The sequence below is a fragment of the Phoenix dactylifera genome, chromosome 8 (assembly GCF_051530095.1).
Source record: "Phoenix dactylifera cultivar Ajwa chromosome 8, Ajwa_hap1_PhDact_Kaust_v1.1, whole genome shotgun sequence".
Lineage (NCBI taxonomy): Eukaryota > Viridiplantae > Streptophyta > Magnoliopsida > Arecales > Arecaceae > Phoenix > Phoenix dactylifera.
Window position 1 is genome coordinate 3,496,582 of NC_143197.1, and position 18,813 is coordinate 3,515,394.

Here is an 18,813-nt window from a genome sequence, read left to right on the forward strand (position 1 = left end):
TGACGTGACTGAGTTCAGATACAATTCAGATACGAGCCGAGTTCACATATTATTAGCTATTTCTTATTAGTTCATTAAGATAAAACAGTAGGTTACATGGAAAAAAGAAAGACTCACGAGGCTCAAGCTACCTGCAAAGCCTTACTACCAAACAAAGCCTCGACCCAGTGAGGCTAGCTTGACACAGACAACACGTACACCCTGCTACCTACTACAAAACTATATCTTATTAGTTTGCTCCCTGCGTTCATATGGTTCCGGATCTAAGTCCTGAACTTGGATTCATCGACGTTGATCCCTTCACGAGCCGCACGCTCCCCTCCGGACTCCTCCATGGTGCTGAGCCCGCCCTTGCGACCCATTTCCTGGTAACCCTCCGTTCCCAGCTGATCCCTCCTTATTTGCCCTCCACGGCTACGACCTAGAAGCCGCACCAAACACAATAACCATAACCAAAAAAGAAAATAATGGCCAATAAAGAAAGTTATCAAAAGTTTGAGAACATTAACAAACCTTCAGCCAGATGCTCTTGGGCCTCGAGGCTCAACCCGCCAGTCCCACCAGTCACTACCGTCTCTCCCTGCCTCGCCTTCGCATCGAGCTCTTCCCTCTCCTGCCGAGTTGCCATCTCTTGGCTCTTACCGAGGACCAGTTACACTACTCACGCTAAGCAAGCAAAGGAAATGACGTTTATGTCTCTCTCGACTCGCTTTTCTGGGTCCAGGAAGCGGAGTTGGAGTGGAAACTTATACCGGTGAAGGGCGGTGAGGGGTGAAAGGAGATGGCGCCACGTTAAGGGTAGACGCGTAGGAATGGGAGGGATCCATGAGAAGTGTCATGGCGACACGTTTGGTGTTACAGCGAGAGTAAAGACACGAGTCCGTGCCAGAGTGCGGGACGGAGGGATAAGTCTGGCAACACCTCTAAACTACGAACCCACCGGTTAACACGTCGAAAGTAACCGCCCCTCCGGACCTACCCTTATCCCTTGCCGTCACTAGAGTTTCCGAAATTGGTAGATAAGTCTGGCAACACCTCTAAACTACGAACCCACCGGTTAACACGCCGAAAGTAACCGCCTCTCCGGACCTACCCTTATCCCTTGCCGTGACTAGAGTTTCCGAAATTGGTATCTGAAAGGAAAGTTGTTTAGCTGCTGATTGGATCACATTCTTTACTACTCATTATTTTGAAGAAATTTTGTGGACTCATTGGATACGTGTTTCTCCACTGTTGTGGAGTATTTTGGCTTGTGGCTCTCTCACGCGAAATTAGTGTGAGCAGTCGGTTTATCCAAAAAAAAAAAAATCACCTTAAACAAAAAGAGACAAAAAGAAAAGCCTTCCTCCGCGCGAATCCACCGGTTTGAAGGAGCTCAAATCGCTTTAAGACCTGTGCGATGGGCGATCCAACGGTGGATTCGCGGCCATCCATGGAAGGTCGGTTACGTATGGGCCTTGGATCTTTTGAGTCAGGTTCGGGGGTTTGTCGTTGCGGAAGGTTGTTGTCCTCGTCTTCTGTCGCTAGGTATTTGCGAGGATAAGCAGAATAAAAGGCTATGTTCTCTACCAATCCTCCAACCAAAGAGAGCCTAATTGTTTAACAGATAGCGATCCATAAAGAAAGGGAAAAATTCGAAGAGAGAGAGAGAGAGAGAGAGAGAGAGAGAGAGAGATGCGTCGAAGATTCTAATCTTGTGTCCGTGCCATGTGATGTGCAGCTTGCAGCAACGCCATTTTATCATCCATGAAAATATATAGAACCCAAATTCTTATCCCAGAATGTCAAAAAAAACAGAAAGAATGTAGAGGGGATCATTCAATTGGATGATAAAAGGATTCTTAGTCCACAAGATTCTTATTTAGATGCTATAAAGTCTAAATGTGGGGGCCATTTGGAGACTTGTCCAATCGCATTATCATGCGTGCATGGAACAAGATTTAGTTTGTCCAAATGAAACTACTTTGATCAAATTTTTCCTTGATGATTATACTTAGCCAACGAAGATGAGGTGGCATTTATGATTTTCAATCACCAGGTGTGACAAAATGGGGAACTCAAAAGGAAAGTATCATAGGAATTAATGTATTTAATTATCTCTGTATATAAAGTCTAAATGTGGGGGCCATTTGGAGAATTGTCGAGTCGCATTCTCATGTGTGCATGAGAACAAAATTTAGTTTGTCAAAATGAAACCACTTTGATCAGATTTTTCCTCGATGATTATACTTAGCCAAGAAAAATGAGGCAGCATTTATGGATTTTCAATCACCACGGATGACAAATATGGAGAATTCAAAAGGAAGATATCATAGAAATTAATATTATATTCAATTATCTTTATATATAAAGTCTAAATGTGGGAGCCATTTGGAGAATTGTCGAGTCGCATTCTCATGCGTGCCTGGAAGCAAGATTTAACTTGTCAAAATAAAACCACTTTGATCAGATTTTTTCTTGATGCTTATACTTAGCCAAGGAAAATGAGGAGGCATTTATGGATTTTCAATCACCACGGGTGACAAATATGGAAAATTCAAAAGGAAGGTATCATAGGAATTAATATATTCAATTATCTCTATATATAAAGTCTAAATGTGGGAGCTATTTGAAGAATTGACGAGTCACATTCTCATGCGTGCCTGGGAGCAAGATTTAGTTTGTCAAAATAAAACCATTTTGAACAGATTTTTTCTTGATGATTATACTTAGCCATAAGTAATGAGGAGGCATTTATGGATTTTCAATCACGACGTGTGACAAATATGGAGAATTCAAAAGAAAGGTATCATAGGAATTAATATATTCAATTATCTCTATATATACAAAGAAGCATAAGAACAATAATAATACTTAAGAATGAAACGTGTTAGTCATAGAATTCAAGGCTGCTCATTTTATTATGGTAGATATTGACAAGAAACTCTTGACCATGACTAGATGGACCTTCGTTGGTCATGTATCTCAAAGTGTGTTGCGTATGACAGGGGTATGTAGCAGAAAACTTAATTTCCACTTCACAAAGAACCATCCAAGATATACGATATAAATAACTTCTAGTATCCATCAATTATAGTGGATTAAGAAAGATCAATACCATGGTAATTCAGAAAAATCAGTCAAAAAAAGTCACTCATCTGTTTCGCACTTCTCTTTGCTCCATCACCTAGCACAAGTCACACGATGCCAATTGAAAGGCAGCAACGTGAATTCAACAAGCCAGCCGAGTAACATTTTTGAGCTACATATCCGAGTTAGTGCAGTATTTCTATTGAAGAAAAATGTCAAACGCCCCAAAAAAAACTACTGACGTGCATATAGTTTGATTTGAAGAATTGTATAGGTTGATTGGTTCTTCAAAAATATTCTTATCTCCCCAATCTTTTGTCGCATATTAAAGCCACCGGGCATAACGTATAAATTTTTGTTCTTTTAAACTTTAAAAATGTGGTGCTGCTCTTTTAATGCGACATAAATCATGCAATATCCGCAGAATCTAAGGATTTTACTTTTTTCGAAAACATGGTGTGTATATGTGTCACTCTTGAATCATCTTTCTCGACAGCTAGTTTATATTTATTCCTTGTCTGCTTTGGCGTTGATTAGCCAAATCTGACATCAATTGTGCCAATCCCCTCTTGCAGTTTGGATAAGAAATGAGGTGGGGAACACGATGATGAGGCGTGGCATTACTTTTTGAAAACTTAACCTCCAAGGACGGCGTCATTGCGCAACTACTTAGAAGATGGTTTTCATGTAGTCAACTGAAGGTCAACGTCCACTGCACCAGCTGAAGAAGAATGAGACGTCGGCCACATTGGCCATTCCCATTGATCCCACTTCAAAACCACAAAAGCGTTTGGCCGCGCTTTGAAACTTCCAAAATAGAATCAGCCGATGCCCTTCGTAGAGTCCCAAAGCCAAAGCCCAATGGTCTTGACTAGATCAAGACAGGCTTTGAAACCGAAAAATAGTTTTCCAATAAAATAATTTATTTTTATATTTTATGAAAAAAAATTCATATAGAATATAGAAAGCTAATTTTCAGCGGCTGAAAATTAGAATAATTTTGTTTCCAAAAATATTATTAAGCTTTTAGTTAAAAGTATAATATTAGATGCTCACATAAATCATTTGGAATGTGCCACTTTTTTTATAATAAGCTAAATGTGCAAAAATCATAATATACCAGCTTCTCAAAAAAAATATTTCAAAGAAAAAAGAAATTTCCGCGAACCAAATAAATTTTACATTGCAGTTTATTATACTTGTAGCTTATCTGGAGCTCAGCTAATTTGTTGTCACACGTGCCAGGATAATGGGCCCAACCTGACTCATTTGCACCACAACTGGTGTGCTTGTTTTTAGCATGTTGCCTGTTTTTGACTCGATCTAGTCGTCTCATCTTAACCCCCCCGTGCATGTTGAACCTTTCAAACAGCAGTTTAGAAGAATTACTCCTCGCCGGAAAAAGGAAGGCATCAAAAAGGGAATTTTCCAACTCTTTCGTTCAACGTTGGCCATCCGGGTCCCTTCTTTTACGTTGGGGAGGCGCATTCCCACTTCCACGTGGAATGTTCGCGTGCTCGTACGGTAGTCAAGTCATGCGTCAAGTCTGTGGTCCGCCCGTGTTAATGCTCTTCCGCTGTGTCTTGCACTGGGTTGGGTCATCGCAAAGCAAGGCAAAGAAGGGAATCAAAACCTAGTCTTCGAGTCTAGCGAAAAGTTTCATCCTGTGTCAAGATGCCATGGCTGCTGTCGATTACGTGGAAGGAGGTTGTCTCATGTTCAGACGGGTGCATACGTGCGAACGCCGAGGTTTAAAAACTTGATTCCATTCATATTGTTATGGATTTTCTCGTCCTTTTTTTTTATTATCATCTTTAACATAAATCGACGTAGCTCTTTGGACTAAGCCTTGAGAACTTCGTTGAACATAAATATCGTTTGCAAGGTGTGATTAGTCTTTTATTGTTATCTTCGTCGGCAGCAACGTTTTAACTAGTTTGAGATCAATTAGATGTCTTCCATGACTTATTGTGGTAGATGAAACACTAATTAGTTGTCTAGTTATTATTACAATATGAGTGTTTATTAGGCTGAGCTCCGGATTGGCTTGTCTGCCAATTTTGCGTATCTCCAATAGATAAAGGGATGGGCATTCAAGAATGCAGGACTAGTGGTTTCTTGCTCATGGTCCATGGCATTAATCAATGAGTTTAGCTTACATGCATATGCCTAGAACAAGGAGAAAAAAAGGGTTTAGGAGTGTCAAAATGGTGTGCAGGCTTAGGTATGAGCCCCTTGAGCCAAGCATGAAATCCAACCTAATTTGAGTCCCAACTCGACCTCTGTACTAGAATGAGTCTGATTCGGTTTGTTGGAGCTAGATTTTTGCAGTCCTAAGGTCTTATCCTCATGCCGACATGGTGCTTAGATTTGTCCAATACCGTCGCAATATCTATATGGGACTGAAAAATCAAAATAAGTTGATGGACCTAGTGTTATCTAGGTTTGAACTTTAAAAATCATATGAAAGTACGAAATATGCCAATAGATATTTCGTTTATCACAGAAGATCTTGGTTGGTACCATTATTGAGCTAGAAATTCATTACCAACAGAATCACCTATCTATTGATAATATGCCTATCAAAACATGCATCGTACTTTTTTCTCAAAATCTATTAGCACGATTCTCCTGCTCTAATGTTTCGCCTACACCAATTGGTTTGAAGCTTAGTGGTAGCACCAATTCTCATTTCAACTATGCTTAGATCATGAAGAAAATATGCGAGGATACAAATATAATTACCAAAAGTGCAGGCTATGCAGGAGACAACAAATGAGCACAGTTCATGCTCAACACCACTCAATTGGCAGGGTTGCAGTTTATTGCAGTTGATGGTGGTTTAATTGCAATTAGCTAGCACATAGTTGCCGATAGTCACTTTGTAGCTGGTCAACGGTGTAAAAAAAGGAAAGGTAGCACCAATCCTCATTTCAGCTACGCTTAGATCATGAAGAAAACATGCGAGGATACAAAAATAATTACCAAAAGTGCAGGCTATGCAGGAGACAACAAATGAGCACAGTTCATGCTCAACACCACTCAGTTGGCAGGCTTGCAGTTTATTACAGTTGATGGTGGTTTTATTGCAATTAGCTAGCACATAGTTGCCGATAGTCTCTTTGTCGCTGGTCTACGGTGTAAAAGAAGGAAAGATAGCATCAATCCTCATTTCAGCTATGCTTAGATCATGAAGAAACCATGCGAGGATAAAAATATAATTACCAAAAGTGCAGACTATGCAGGAGACAACAAGTTAGCACAACTCATGCTTTACACCGCTCGGTTGGCAGGATTGCGGTTTATTAGAGTTGATTATGGTTCAATTGCAATTAGCTCGCACATAATTGTCTATAATCTCTTTGTAGCTGGTCTACGGTGTAAAAGGAAAATACGCCGCAGCAGCCCACGTACCGCACCGCAAGCGCGTGACAACAATCTCTCTAGAAAATAGTACATCGAGAAAGCTGGTTTTTTTTTCTTCCCCCCCCCCCCCCCCCCCCCCTTCTAGACGGCCAGGCAAGAAGCACTCGTAAATACACACCCAGTGGGATAACGTTCCCTTTCGAGGCATCTCCAACGGTTAGTTCCTCCACCCGCTCGCCTCCAACGTTCGTCTCCAATTATGTTAATATTTTCTTTCTTTATAGCCGGGTCTCCCGGCTGTCCGTGGCTATGACTCGAGACTGAGACGTAGGCCCACTCCGTTTGAACAAATCATCTCATCGCATTAAAGCACAAAACAGCAGAAATAGGAAACCGCAGCCTTCACTTCTTGGTTAATTCTCGTTCGTGTCATCTTCCTTGTCCTTTGTTTGCCTGTTTCCTGTTTGTAAGAAACAGTTTCCATGTTGCGAAGATCCAACGGGCCGTGTCGGACTTTTCAAACGTTAAGGAACGACTCACACACTTCTCCTACACGCGATTTACTCATGTTTGACCCATCCCAAGCACCGACTCGGTTCCTATCTTCTTATCCAAGACTAGCGGTAAATTACAAGTCACAACCGAAATATTATGTGTCATCTCGAACTTGTAGTTGGAGAGTTTCTTTATAGAAGAAATATTCAGGAGGGATATTTGAAATCCACCCCCGAGAGTATAAAAAGGACGGCGAGCGAGGCCAACGGAGAAAAGAAAAAGGTTAGATTTTTTGGGAACGGAAGGATGTCTTGCTCCGTTGCGATTGCGAGCTCCCCGGCGTTCTCGCCTTCTCGAATCCCTCTTTCCTGCAAGAGCTCCCCAGAAACTCTAACCCTAAACCTAGCCCAGCACCACCTCCAGGCCGCCGAGGGCTCGCCGTCGCCGTCGGGGACGCCGTGCTCCACCTCGCCGTTCCGGTCCCGGTTCCAGAGAGGGGTGGCCCGGATCAGGGCGTTCAGGGCCGTAGACTCGTCATCCCCCTCTCCGCCGCCCAGTTCATCAACTCCGGGTTCGAACTCGGTCGGGACAACTTCGCTGCTGAAGAGGAAGAGGCCGGCGCGGATCGATATACCGCTGATGGAGTCCGTGACCTTCGCGGCGCCAGTGAAATCGGACGGCCGGAGGGAGGTGGAGATGCAGAGCGCACGGTTCTCGGTGTACTGCAAGAGGGGAAGGAAGAGGTTGGAGATGGAGGACCGGCATAAGGCTGAGCTCGATCTCCATGGCGATCCCCAGCTGGTAGGCACTCATTTCGGAGCCCCTCCCCCCCTTTTCCTTCCAGTTTCCTTTTATTTATTTTTCCATATTAGCTTTCATTCGGAAAAAAGGGGATGGAATATAGGGAACAATAATACCTTTTGGAATTCATAGCATACGTTTCTCCCGTTTTTATAAAATTAGGTAATAATTTGAATGAAAGGGGAGAAAAAAAATTGGAATTTTTCAAATGTTACGAGCTTTTGAATGAATCAAACAAGGGGTGTTTGCTGTCTGAGAATACATTTCTCCGGTTTTAGAAAATTATTTTCTATGATTTCAATCAGAGAGAAAAGTTGGAACTTTTCTAATGTTTGAATTCCTGGATTCAAATGAAGGCGGGACGCTTTTAAATCTTAGCATAGATTTCTCCTGTTTTAAGAAAATTAGACTGTCATTTGAGTAGAAGGTTAGAAATTTTAGTCTTTTTCAAATGTGGACTTAGAAGTTGTAGTTAATTAATTTATCTTTTTATTTATTCGATGAACAGGCGTTCTTTGGCATTTTCGATGGCCATGGTGGTAAGGGAGCTGCTGAATTTGCTTCAGAGAACATGGGTGAGCGTATAGTGGAGGAGTTGGTGATGAGAGGAGGAGAAAGCTGTAGCGAGATAGAGGAAGCAGTCAAGATTGGGTACCTGAAGACAGATGCCGAGGTTCTGAAACAGGATGTGGGTGGAGGGACCTGCTGTGTTACTGCTTTGCTTAGAAAGGGAGACCTTGTAGTTTCCAATGTTGGGGATTGTCGTGCTGTTTTGAGCCGATCTGGGACAGCGGAGGCTCTAACATCTGACCACAAGCCTTCACGGGAAGACGAAAGGGAGCGAATTGAGAGCCTCGTAAGTCCACTTCCCGGTAGTTGTAGTTTTTTTTTGTCTTACTCTTTCTGTCAATCTATGCTATGTTATATCTTCTAGCATTAATTTTCATTTCTAGCCTCATGATCTTCCAATTTGTTATCAAAGTTAGTGGCCTCTGCACTCTTTTCGAACCTATTGTCTGATGACTGCTGCTTAGTTCTGAATGAACTTTGATTGACGATCCTGGTTGTTGGCTTTGGAGGTATATTTAGGATTCCAAATAACAAAGTTGCATTGGCCAGTTTTACTGCATGAAAAAGTATTGTAGAATTCTAGGATTTTATAAAATCATGGTCTGGTTCTAAAAGGGTTTCACTTGTATATTCACTGAATGAGTTCGCAGATACTCTCGGTCGGAGTGGTTTGATTTTTTTTTTCCATGTTTGTTTCTGGTGTTTGATTTTGATGCTTGTACTCCTATTATCCATCTGGGAGTCATGAATTAAATGGCTCTCTAAACTGGCACTAGGAGTTTGTGGGGGGCTGGGCTTCATCGTCTTTTTGCATCATAAATTTGAAGTATTAACATCCATTGACTTTGTTTAAATGGATTGTTTTTTTATTAAAGCTTGAAAAAAAAAAGAAGTATACTGCAGTTGTGAGGGTGTGCAGTATGATCTTTTATTAATCATATGTTAGTTATGTAATTTTTTCTTGTCTCAGACATTGGCTTACAGTTATGAGCATTATGCTATGCAGGGAGGCTTCGTCGATTATTGTCGGGGATCATGGAGGTTGCAAGGTTCGCTAGCTGTATCCAGGGCAATTGGAGATTCACATCTTAAACAATTGGTTATACCAGAGCCAGAGACTAAAATCCTTAAGATCGAACCTCAATGTGAATTCTTAATTTTAGCCTCTGATGGGCTATGGGATAAGGTACCAATTTGTTCTTGATAATTCTTGGAATGGCTATCTAATCTTTTCATGCGGGTTTTTCTTGGATCAAAAGTGTGACATAAATGTTCTTGTTCTCTATCCTTCCAGATTGGCAATCAGGAGGCAGTAGATATAGCTCGGCCCTTTTGCTTCGACACTGATAAGCCATCACCTCTCTCTGCTTGTAAAAAGCTTGCTGATCTATCCGTAGCTAGAGGCTCAATGGATGATACCAGTGTTATGATAATACAGTTGCGGCATTTTGTCTGAAGCTATAGCATTTTGTCAGGAGCAAAAGAAGATTTTTTTTTTGTTTGTTTGTTTTAAAGTTCCGCAAGTGTTTGTTTTTTCAGGAACTTGCGGCGTTATTCATTGGGTTATGGGCATCATTTTACAAACTCATTCTCTAACTTTTCTTTCACATAGGATGAATGTAATAAGAAATGCCACTAACTCGTTTATGATGTCAGTGAGCCCGGCAGCCTATGGTATATCAAAACGGCCTGCTAGAAATGGACTGTAGATGCTTCTTACTTTGATTAATGTAAACGTTTTATGCAATATATTGGCTAGGGATTCTGTAATTTCCTCTTGTTGATATTGCTATTTAATTTTGGGCAAAATCTTGATCTCGATGGCTTTATAGATATACGGAGGAAAATGTTGAAACAATAACAAGGAACATTATTTTGCTTGTGAGTATAACATGTCCTTTTGTGGATCTACTGATGGATGGGGAGAATCAATTGTGAAGTTACTACACTATAATCACAAGGAGTTGGAATAGCACTATTTTGCAAATGTTGGTTTATGTCTGTGTTAGAGGTCTATAAAAGTTTTTTTTTTGTTCTTAAAAAAGAGAGATTAAATTAGTATAGGTTGGTAGCAGTTTGTCCTGTCCCAATTTTTGTATTCCAGATCTGAAACAGAGAGGCATACCTTGCCTTACCTCCGTTGGCCCTCTTCTCCCTTTAGGGGAATGGACAGGTCTAAGTTTGAGAAGAATGACCATACTCTCACCAAATTTAATCTCAAATATATATATATATATATATATATATATATATATATATATATATAAACAAATTAGTGAAGTTGCATGAGTAGAATAACTAGGTTGGCAGAGTTGTTCACAAATTTTATTTTGGATCAAGGTCCGCTGTACCGGTCCGGATCGGCGTACCGGTGGCCGGCCGGACCGGTACGGTACCGGTCCGGACCACTTTCTTTTCCATCAAAAAAAAAAAAAAACCACAGCGAGGCGCTGTGGTTCCCCCCTCCCCAAAAAAAAAACACCGTACCAGTGCGAACCGGCCGGTTCGCACCGGTACGAGGCCGGTACCAAGCGGTACCGGCCGGTACGGTCTCCGTACCGGCCGGTTCACAGAAGAAAACCGGAAATACCGGTTTTCATCTGTGTCCGGTACCGGTCAGGGACCGGACCGGTACGTACCGGCCGGTACGGCATTCCTTGTTTTGAATATTGCAGAACAAAGAATTGGGCAGAAATTATGGATAGCTATTAGTAGAGAAGTTATAATTTACACCATATGTACCATTTCAGTGGTGCACTACTATAATTGAATTTCTTGACTCCATGCAACTTGGATTGTCCGTGTCCTCACCTCGTCTCAAAATTTAGATTATTTTTGTGGGTGCATAGCTGATGTGGTGCCATATAATTTTTTCTGCTTCTAAAGGTTACGCTTGCGAGTCTTATTATGTCATTGTTTGTACGCAAATTTGTATCTTTTTTTTGTTTATTTGTGTGCCAATCTTCTTGGACCGTGCATTCGTGTGATAAGGCGACGTTCCCATCTTGCTTTCTATTTTCACGTTTTAAATTTATGCGGGAAATCAATATGCACGGCAGGTCCAGCGTTCGCATAAATAAAATCCCATGCGCGCTTCCTGACGGTCGCATGACCCGTATCACCAAAAATGGTCCACATGCAGCCGTTCAGACCGCATAATAGTACGCGCCCGGTCAACGGCTTTGAACGACTCTCCATCACAACCGGCCATGGAAAACTTAAGGCGGAACTAGTCACCGAACATTTGGGACCAGTCAACGGAAACTTTTTGTTGTACCCGAATCTTTGAGAGGATGAAAAATTAATTTCTCCAAAAATTAAACAAAAAACTTGACTATGGCGATCGGCCGAATATAGAATAAAATATAAAATTTTTTTTGCTCTGCAATATTCGGACGGTGGAAGATTATAATATTTTTGAGAACTTCTTTTTCTTCCAGAAGAAAAGGGGAAGAGAGAAGGAAGAGATAAGCCCATCCTCGCATAGCAGCCTCCACTGGGCCCCATCCCTCCAGGAGAATATTTGATGTGGGCAAAAATGACCGTGTGCTGGGCACTTCGACCGGTTTTACTCATATACTCTCCATCAGTGGATCCGGTTTGGTTACCTCTCTGCACTCCGACACGAATATCATCTTTTCAAACTCCGTATTCAAATAGAAAGTTTCCGATCTTCATAATTTAATCGGCGTTCGTGCATTTCAAATTTGGAACCACTCGGTTGAAATTGAAAGTAATACCATGCCCCTATCGGACACACAAAGGGCCCAGCATTACTACGATACACCTATAGTGTGTGCAGCCATCGTAATAATAATAATAATAAACAACTATGCAGTTACCCCGCGCAACTGTCAGCTAGACAACTGGAATCCGTCCCGGTCTCTCTGGCGCGCCGCCGTCCCCTTCTCCAAGATGGCGGCAGAGGGCGGAGTCGAGTCCTCCGCCGGCGTCGGTGGTGAAGGAGGAGGACGGCAGGCCGGGTCGGTGGCGCAGGCGAGGAGGGCGCGGAGGGAGTCGATCCCGCCGTACATGAGAGCGGTGTCGGGGTCGCTGGGGGGGATCATGGAGGCGTGCTGCCTGCAGCCCATCGACGTGATCAAGACGCGGCTGCAGCTGGACCGGACCGGGAACTACCGGGGGATCGCGCACTGCGGGGCGACGGTGGCGCGGACGGAGGGGGTGCGGGCGCTCTGGAAGGGGCTTACCCCCTTCGCCACCCACCTCACCCTCAAGTACGCCCTCCGCATGGGCTCCAACGCCCTCTTCCAGTCCGCCTTCAAGGACCCCGCCACCGGCCACCTGTCCAACCACGCCCGCCTCCTCTCCGGCTTCGGCGCCGGCGTCCTCGAGGCCCTCGTCATCGTCACCCCCTTCGAGGCAAGCCCCCTTCTTTGCTTTTATCCTTTCCTTTTTCCAACTTTCTATAACTAATTCTACTGGCAACAAACGATCTGATGCTGCAAATGTTTCCTTTTTTGGGTTTTTTTTTTCATTTAATCTTTATTATTCTTCTCGATAGAAGTTTTTTCAGCTCTTTGATCCTTGCTTAGAGTCTCTCGTACGTTCTCTAGGTTTCTTGTAGACCTCGATTGTTTTTGTTGCGGTGAGGGCCCCAATTTAATCCCATACCGGCCGAATAGTGGAAAGGTCTGTGCGAGACCAAAATCTTTCCTCCTGAAGATCCTTTTGTAGGACAAAACCATGCGGGTGTGCTTAGCACCAAAGGCATGGTTAACGGCCCCCAGAACGGACAATACCTCGAGGGGGACGCAGCGCTTTCTCTGTTCCGGACCCAGTTGGGACTGTGCTGTTGCGGGCAAAGACCCGCAACAGATGGCGTGCCAGGTAGGTCTGTGGTGAGGGCCATTAACCACACCTTTGCCCCCTTCGCCACCCACCTCACCCTCAAGTACGCCCTCCGCATGGGCGTACTTGAGGGTTTAGGGTTTAGTCCCATACCGGCCCGGATAAAACCGGCACAGGACCTTCCCGCTAAGGAGGCTGTATTGTGGTGAGGGCCCGAATTTAGTCCCATACCGGCCGAATAGCAGAAAGGTCTGTGCCATATTATGAGGAGGCCAAAACCTTTCCTCCCGAGGGCCCCTCTTCGGAGGGACAAAACCTTAAGGGGTAGCTCCCTGTACGAGGCATATCGCTAAGCGAACTCTGCAGGGTTTACAATCCCCAAAGTGGACAATACTGGCTAGACGGAGCTCTGCCACTGAGCTACGGGCGCATCCTACTCAGTTGGTATCTCCTCTACGAGGGCCCCTCTCCGGAGGGACAAAACCGTGAGTGGCTCCCTGTACGAGGCATATCGCTAAACGAACTCTGCAGGATCTACGATCCCCAAGCGGACAATACTGGCTATACGGAGCTCTGCCACTGAGCTACGGGCGCATCCTACTCAGTTGATATCTCCTCTACGAGGGCCCCTCTCCGGAGGGACAAAACCATGAGTGGCTCCCTGTACGAGGCATATCGCTAAGCGAACTCTGCAGGATCTACGATCCCCAAGCGGACAATACTGGCTATACGGAGCTCTGCCACTGAGCTACGGGCGCATCCTACTCATTTGGTATCTCCTCTACGAGGGCTCTTTTGTGGGACAAAACCGTGCGGGTGTGCCTAGCGCCAAAGGCGTGGTTAACGGCCTCCAGAGCGGACAATAAATCGGAAGGGACGCAGTTGCTTTCTTTGTTTCGGACCCGGTTAGGACTGTGCTGTTGCGGGCAAAAATCCGCAACAAATGGCGCGCCAGGTAGGGGTACCCTCCCCCACCCCCTCTCTAGGACTGGGGGGTTGCCCGGATAAAACCGGCACAGGACCTTCCCGCTAGAGGGGCTGTGTTGTGGTGAGGGCCCGAATTTAGTCTCATACCGGCCGAAAAGCGGAAATGTCTGTGCCTTATAATGAGGAGGCCAAAACCTTTCCTCCCAAGAGCCCTTTTGTGGGACAAAATCGTGCGGATGTGCCTAGCGCCAAAGGCGTGGTTAACGGCCCCCAGAGCGGACAATACCTCGGGAGGGACGCAGTCGCTTTCTCTGTTCCGGACCCAGTTGAGACTGTGCTGTTGTGGGCAAAAACCCGCAACAGTTTTATATTTTGGAGGTGTAGATGGGAGAAGCTGTGGAATTATGCTAGTCGGGGATTAAATTAGATTCCTTTGATTACAGTGGTCTGAGATTTCGTTTAACATGTTCTGATACGTTAAAGTTTTACGATCATTCCGAGTAAGCGATGATGCCTGAGCCAGTGGCATGTGACAATGCAACTTCTTTTTTAAGAACGGCCGTGCCCCCATGGTGTATAGTTACATGCCAGCGTGAATCTAGGATGCTATGGATTTTTGCTACTGTCATGTGTCACACAACCTTTGGATTAGGCTTGCAGTATGTTGAGTAGAGCTTGATATGTCTTGTACCCCTAGTTTTGTTCCAACTCACACCTGAAATCTGAAAACAAATCTAGTTATCTAAATTAGACCTCATTTTAGAAGAGACTTACTTGTCATCATTGGCAAAATCTTCATGCCACATACAAAAATAAAAAAATCCAGGAAATTTGATATCTCCAATGAATTTGAATCTTGTAATTACGCAAGGTCCTGTATCTTCGCATTATCCACTGTTGTTGCAATTTAGATCAGTATTGATGGATAATTGGTGAATACAGATTCTGGTTCATACATTTGTAAACCATGTCTTTTAGGGAGCATCAGATGTGGTGCTTCTCACCATGTGTTACAGCAGTCTTCCTTGCGGTTTTCTAGTGATTGGACAAGTCACAGAGCTTAAAACATCTGGTTTTAGAGATCATTTATAGATTGCCTACATTGAGTAATCATGGTTATCCATCTCAGTCTTGTTTAAAGAGTAATACATCTTTTGTAACATGATACGTGTGTTTTCAAAATAATATAGTAAGGATCTGTGCAGGTTTGTATTTAGTCCCGCATGTGTTGTGCATTGGGGAAATCTTGATACTCATACAGAGCTAAGGAACTTAAATAACATATCCTGGCTAGCTTTTTAAGATGAAGTCCTATCTTGCTCATGATCCATGTGGATGAGGGAACATTTGTAGCGTAAGCTGTTTTGGGGCAAACCAAGAGCTGATCATGGTGTTTGTGATTGCATTTCCTTGGATTTGGACCCTTAACCTGGCGAGTATGCCAGAACTTAAATAAAGAGAGTGTGTGTGGATCCATGCAAGCTTGTATTAGTTCCATTGTGTGCTAGAAGATTTTGGATATTTATAAAGGGCAAAGGGCTTAACTAACATCTTTCAGCTAGCCTTTTTGGGTGACATCTTGGGCTGTTACAGATACTATTTTTCATTTTTCTGTTACATATCGAAGAAGAAATGCTCTTGACAAATCATCGGTCAAATTGAAAGTACTGGTGAGTAGGTGCTTGCTATGCTTGCAACTGGTATTTTGTTTTGTATTGCTCATTGCTTGGGAAGTTTGGTATTCAACAGGTCTACTACGTTTCAAATTTTAGCATACCTTTTACCTTGAAAAAGGTATTCTTTTATGGTACTCAATATCCAATGGTTGTGTGGGTTAGAAAGAAATCATTGCAAAGATTTCAAATAGGATTCCTTTTCTCAAGGCTTTGCAACAAAATTGAGTGAAACCATTTATTGCTCAATGGGTGCTAAAACTTGAAAGAATAATCTTTGTTGTTACCGTGTTGTTACTTTGAAGATGTTAAGGCAAAATTAAGAAGGCACTGGTAATATGATGTGATCTAGTTCAATGATTGAATTGATCCGGATAAACTCTCACCTTATCAAGCAAGCAGGATTTGGTAGGATCATGCTACTTTATTCATATATTAAGATTGTAAATGTGTCTATGGATTTCAAGATATTAACCTTCTCCAAATGATAGCTTATGCATGTCCAGAAGGATGATGATGCAACTAATGATTTGCTATCCTTTCTTTAAAAGAGAAAAGATACCTAGGATTTGCAAAGGAAATCGATGTATTATTCAAGTGTATGAAAAGGGCACATAACTTGGTAATAGTCATGCTTGTTGAAAATGGAGATCATTTTTCTTTCAGAAAGGGCTTAAAAACTATTTTAGGTGAAAACTATTAATCTGTGTAGAAGACTCATTGTTGGAATGGTAGATATGATTGTTGTCCTTTCTTTTCAGAATAAAATGTTTTAAGGATTTCTTGCATTTGACTCTTTTCTCTGAAATGATTTTCTTTGACTACTGTTTATCGGAACAAATTCAATGCCTTGACATTGTCAATTCTCGAAAATGAATAAGGGTCCATGTGGAGGGAATGTGAAATTTAATAAGGGGAGGGAAGGAGATTTCCAAGAGATAAACAAGTTTAATTGGGGGAGGGAAGAGATTTCCAAGGGATAACTGTTCATGATGCAGCTTGCCTTTTCTATCTAAATGGTGTAGATCAACTCAGGTGTTGGATTTGAGTAATATTCATTGCCCTTGGCAAAGAGGAAGTAAAATGCAAAGATTTGAATGAGAAAAATGATCCCTTCTTTTCAGCCATTATTATCACAATAATGTAAGTTTTTATATGTGAACCCAAGTAAAGCAAGTTCCACATTTTCCTTGACGGGGAAGAAAAATGCGTTGTTACACACAACTTATCTTTAGAAGACAGATCATTCTGAAGTAATAATTTGTAAGAGAATCTGTTGTCAGCCAGAGGGAGTAGTTGTGATACAGGGATTATAAAATAAAGAAAAGGGAAAAAGAGGGCAAGGAGTAGCAAGCTGATATAAATTACTCTTGTATGTTCTGAGATTGGTGACAGCATGTGGCTTACATGGATCTATTGCCAAATCACAAAATGGATCGGCTGTTTGGGAGCATGAGAATGCATGCAGTTTGAAGAGGGGTGTTTTTCATTGTTGCAAATTGGGCAGGTTGGTTCAGGTTGAGGGCAGACCTGACATGAACCAGATCTTGTATCTCCCAGCGGAACCAGACTTGAGGTTGGGATGTCTCTTACCAACCCAACCTCATCAGCTAAATTTGGTTTGGATAAGATTAGTGTTGGTTTGGGTTGGATTGATTGTGTTACTTTGGATTTTTTAAGTAATTTTAGACCAGGGAAAGGTTTTGGACTTTTTTGTTGGGTTAATATTTAGGATTCAGTTGGTTGAGATCTTATTTAGGTGCAGCTGTGCGACCCAGTACTCAATAGTGTCAAGAATGTTTTAAATAAATAATATACATATTGCATATGAAACGTAACTATAAATTTATTTATTTAGTTGTTATGTATAGTTGGGTTATGGTCGGGTTTGCTTTGGATTTTTGAGCTCGAGCTCAACCCTAGTTCATAAGATCTCAGCCCCATCCCGACCCAATAAATGGGTTTGGCTGGTCAGGTTCATGTTGAGCCCACCCATGTTTCACCCCTAGTTTCTATAAAGATTTGGCTTCCTTTTGTTTCATTCAATAAATAATTTACTCAAAGTTTACAAACACTATATATTAAATTCTTTAAATCTTTGTGGTGATTTTCTTTTTGCAGATTTTTTAACTCCTGCTGGTTGGTTGATACTGACTGGAGTAAATTATTATATATTTGATTCACAATTCTAGAAGACTATATATATTTCTATAGCATGAATACAGGTGGTCAAGATCAGATTGCAACAGCAAAAAGGTTTGAGCCCTGAGCTTTTGAAGTACAAGGGTCCAATACATTGTGCAAGGATGATCATTCGTGAAGAAGGAATTTTTGGGCTCTGGGCGGGAGCGGCACCCACCGTTATGCGTAATGGAACAAACCAGGCTGCCATGTTCACAGCCAAGAATGCGTTCGACATCATTCTGTGGAAGAAACACGAAGGAGATGGAAAAGTGCTTCAGCCATGGCAATCTATGATTTCTGGGTTCCTGGCTGGGACTGCAGGGCCTGTCTGTACAGGGCCCTTTGATGTTGTTAAGACAAGGTTAATGGCCCAGAGCAGATCAAGTGGTGAGGTCAAATACAAGGGCATGATCCATGCAATCAGAACAATTTTTGCCGAAGAGGGATTGCTTGCTCTTTGGAAAGGGTTGCTTCCTAGGCTTATGAGGATTCCACCTGGGCAGGCTATTATGTGGGCTGTTGCTGATCAAGTGACCGGACTCTATGAAAGAAGATACTTGCAGAGCGCTCACCTATGATTTTTTCTCCACCCCTCTAATCCTGCTTCATCTGAATTCAAGAGTGATAGGACTTTTCTTTACGTCCTCTTCCTTTCAAATGCCTTGTGGGGCTTGCCCTCCTAATCAGAGGTAAGATATAGACTGTATAGAGTGAAAAAATACAGATGTTTTAAACAAACTTGTTGAGTCTTCTCGATGCCAAGAAAACTGTTCATAGGTTTGCTTGGAGTTTACCAGATATTGCTTCACTTCGGGCAGCTGTTAATATTGTGATAGCATCTGTGACCTGCATTTAAATCGGTGCAGTTTTTGTTGCCACAATAACTCGGATTCTTCTCTTCTGTGTGTCATGGAGTTTC

At 42.6% G+C, this 18,813-nt stretch overlaps 3 protein-coding genes across 3 annotated transcripts; 2 read left to right on the top strand and 1 right to left on the bottom strand.

Moving 5' to 3' along the window:
* Nucleotides 1–41: 41 nt before the first annotated feature.
* On the bottom strand, nt 42–725 carry LOC103709377 (em protein H5). The gene is made up of 2 exons (XM_008794680.6): nt 514–725; nt 42–421 (listed from the first exon to the last, which is right to left on the bottom strand). The coding sequence occupies exons 1-2, from the start codon at nt 626–628 to the stop codon at nt 264–266; spliced, it is 273 nt and encodes a 90-aa protein (XP_008792902.2). The 5' UTR covers nt 629–725; the 3' UTR covers nt 42–263.
* A 6,354-nt stretch (nt 726–7,079) lies between these two features.
* On the top strand, nt 7,080–10,071 carry LOC103709387 (putative protein phosphatase 2C 32). The gene is made up of 4 exons (XM_008794691.6): nt 7,080–7,731; nt 8,240–8,587; nt 9,308–9,487; nt 9,596–10,071. Exons 1-4 carry the CDS (start codon nt 7,087–7,089, stop codon nt 9,755–9,757), a joined length of 1,335 nt encoding a protein of 444 aa, XP_008792913.3. The 5' UTR covers nt 7,080–7,086; the 3' UTR covers nt 9,758–10,071.
* Nucleotides 10,072–12,126: 2,055 nt separating this feature from the next.
* Nucleotides 12,127–18,791, top strand: LOC103709356 (mitochondrial succinate-fumarate transporter 1-like). The gene is made up of 2 exons (XM_008794658.5): nt 12,127–12,681; nt 17,936–18,791. Exons 1-2 carry the CDS (start codon nt 12,217–12,219, stop codon nt 18,470–18,472), a joined length of 1,002 nt encoding a protein of 333 aa, XP_008792880.1. The 5' UTR covers nt 12,127–12,216; the 3' UTR covers nt 18,473–18,791.
* The last annotated feature ends 22 nt before the right edge of the window (nt 18,792–18,813 follow it).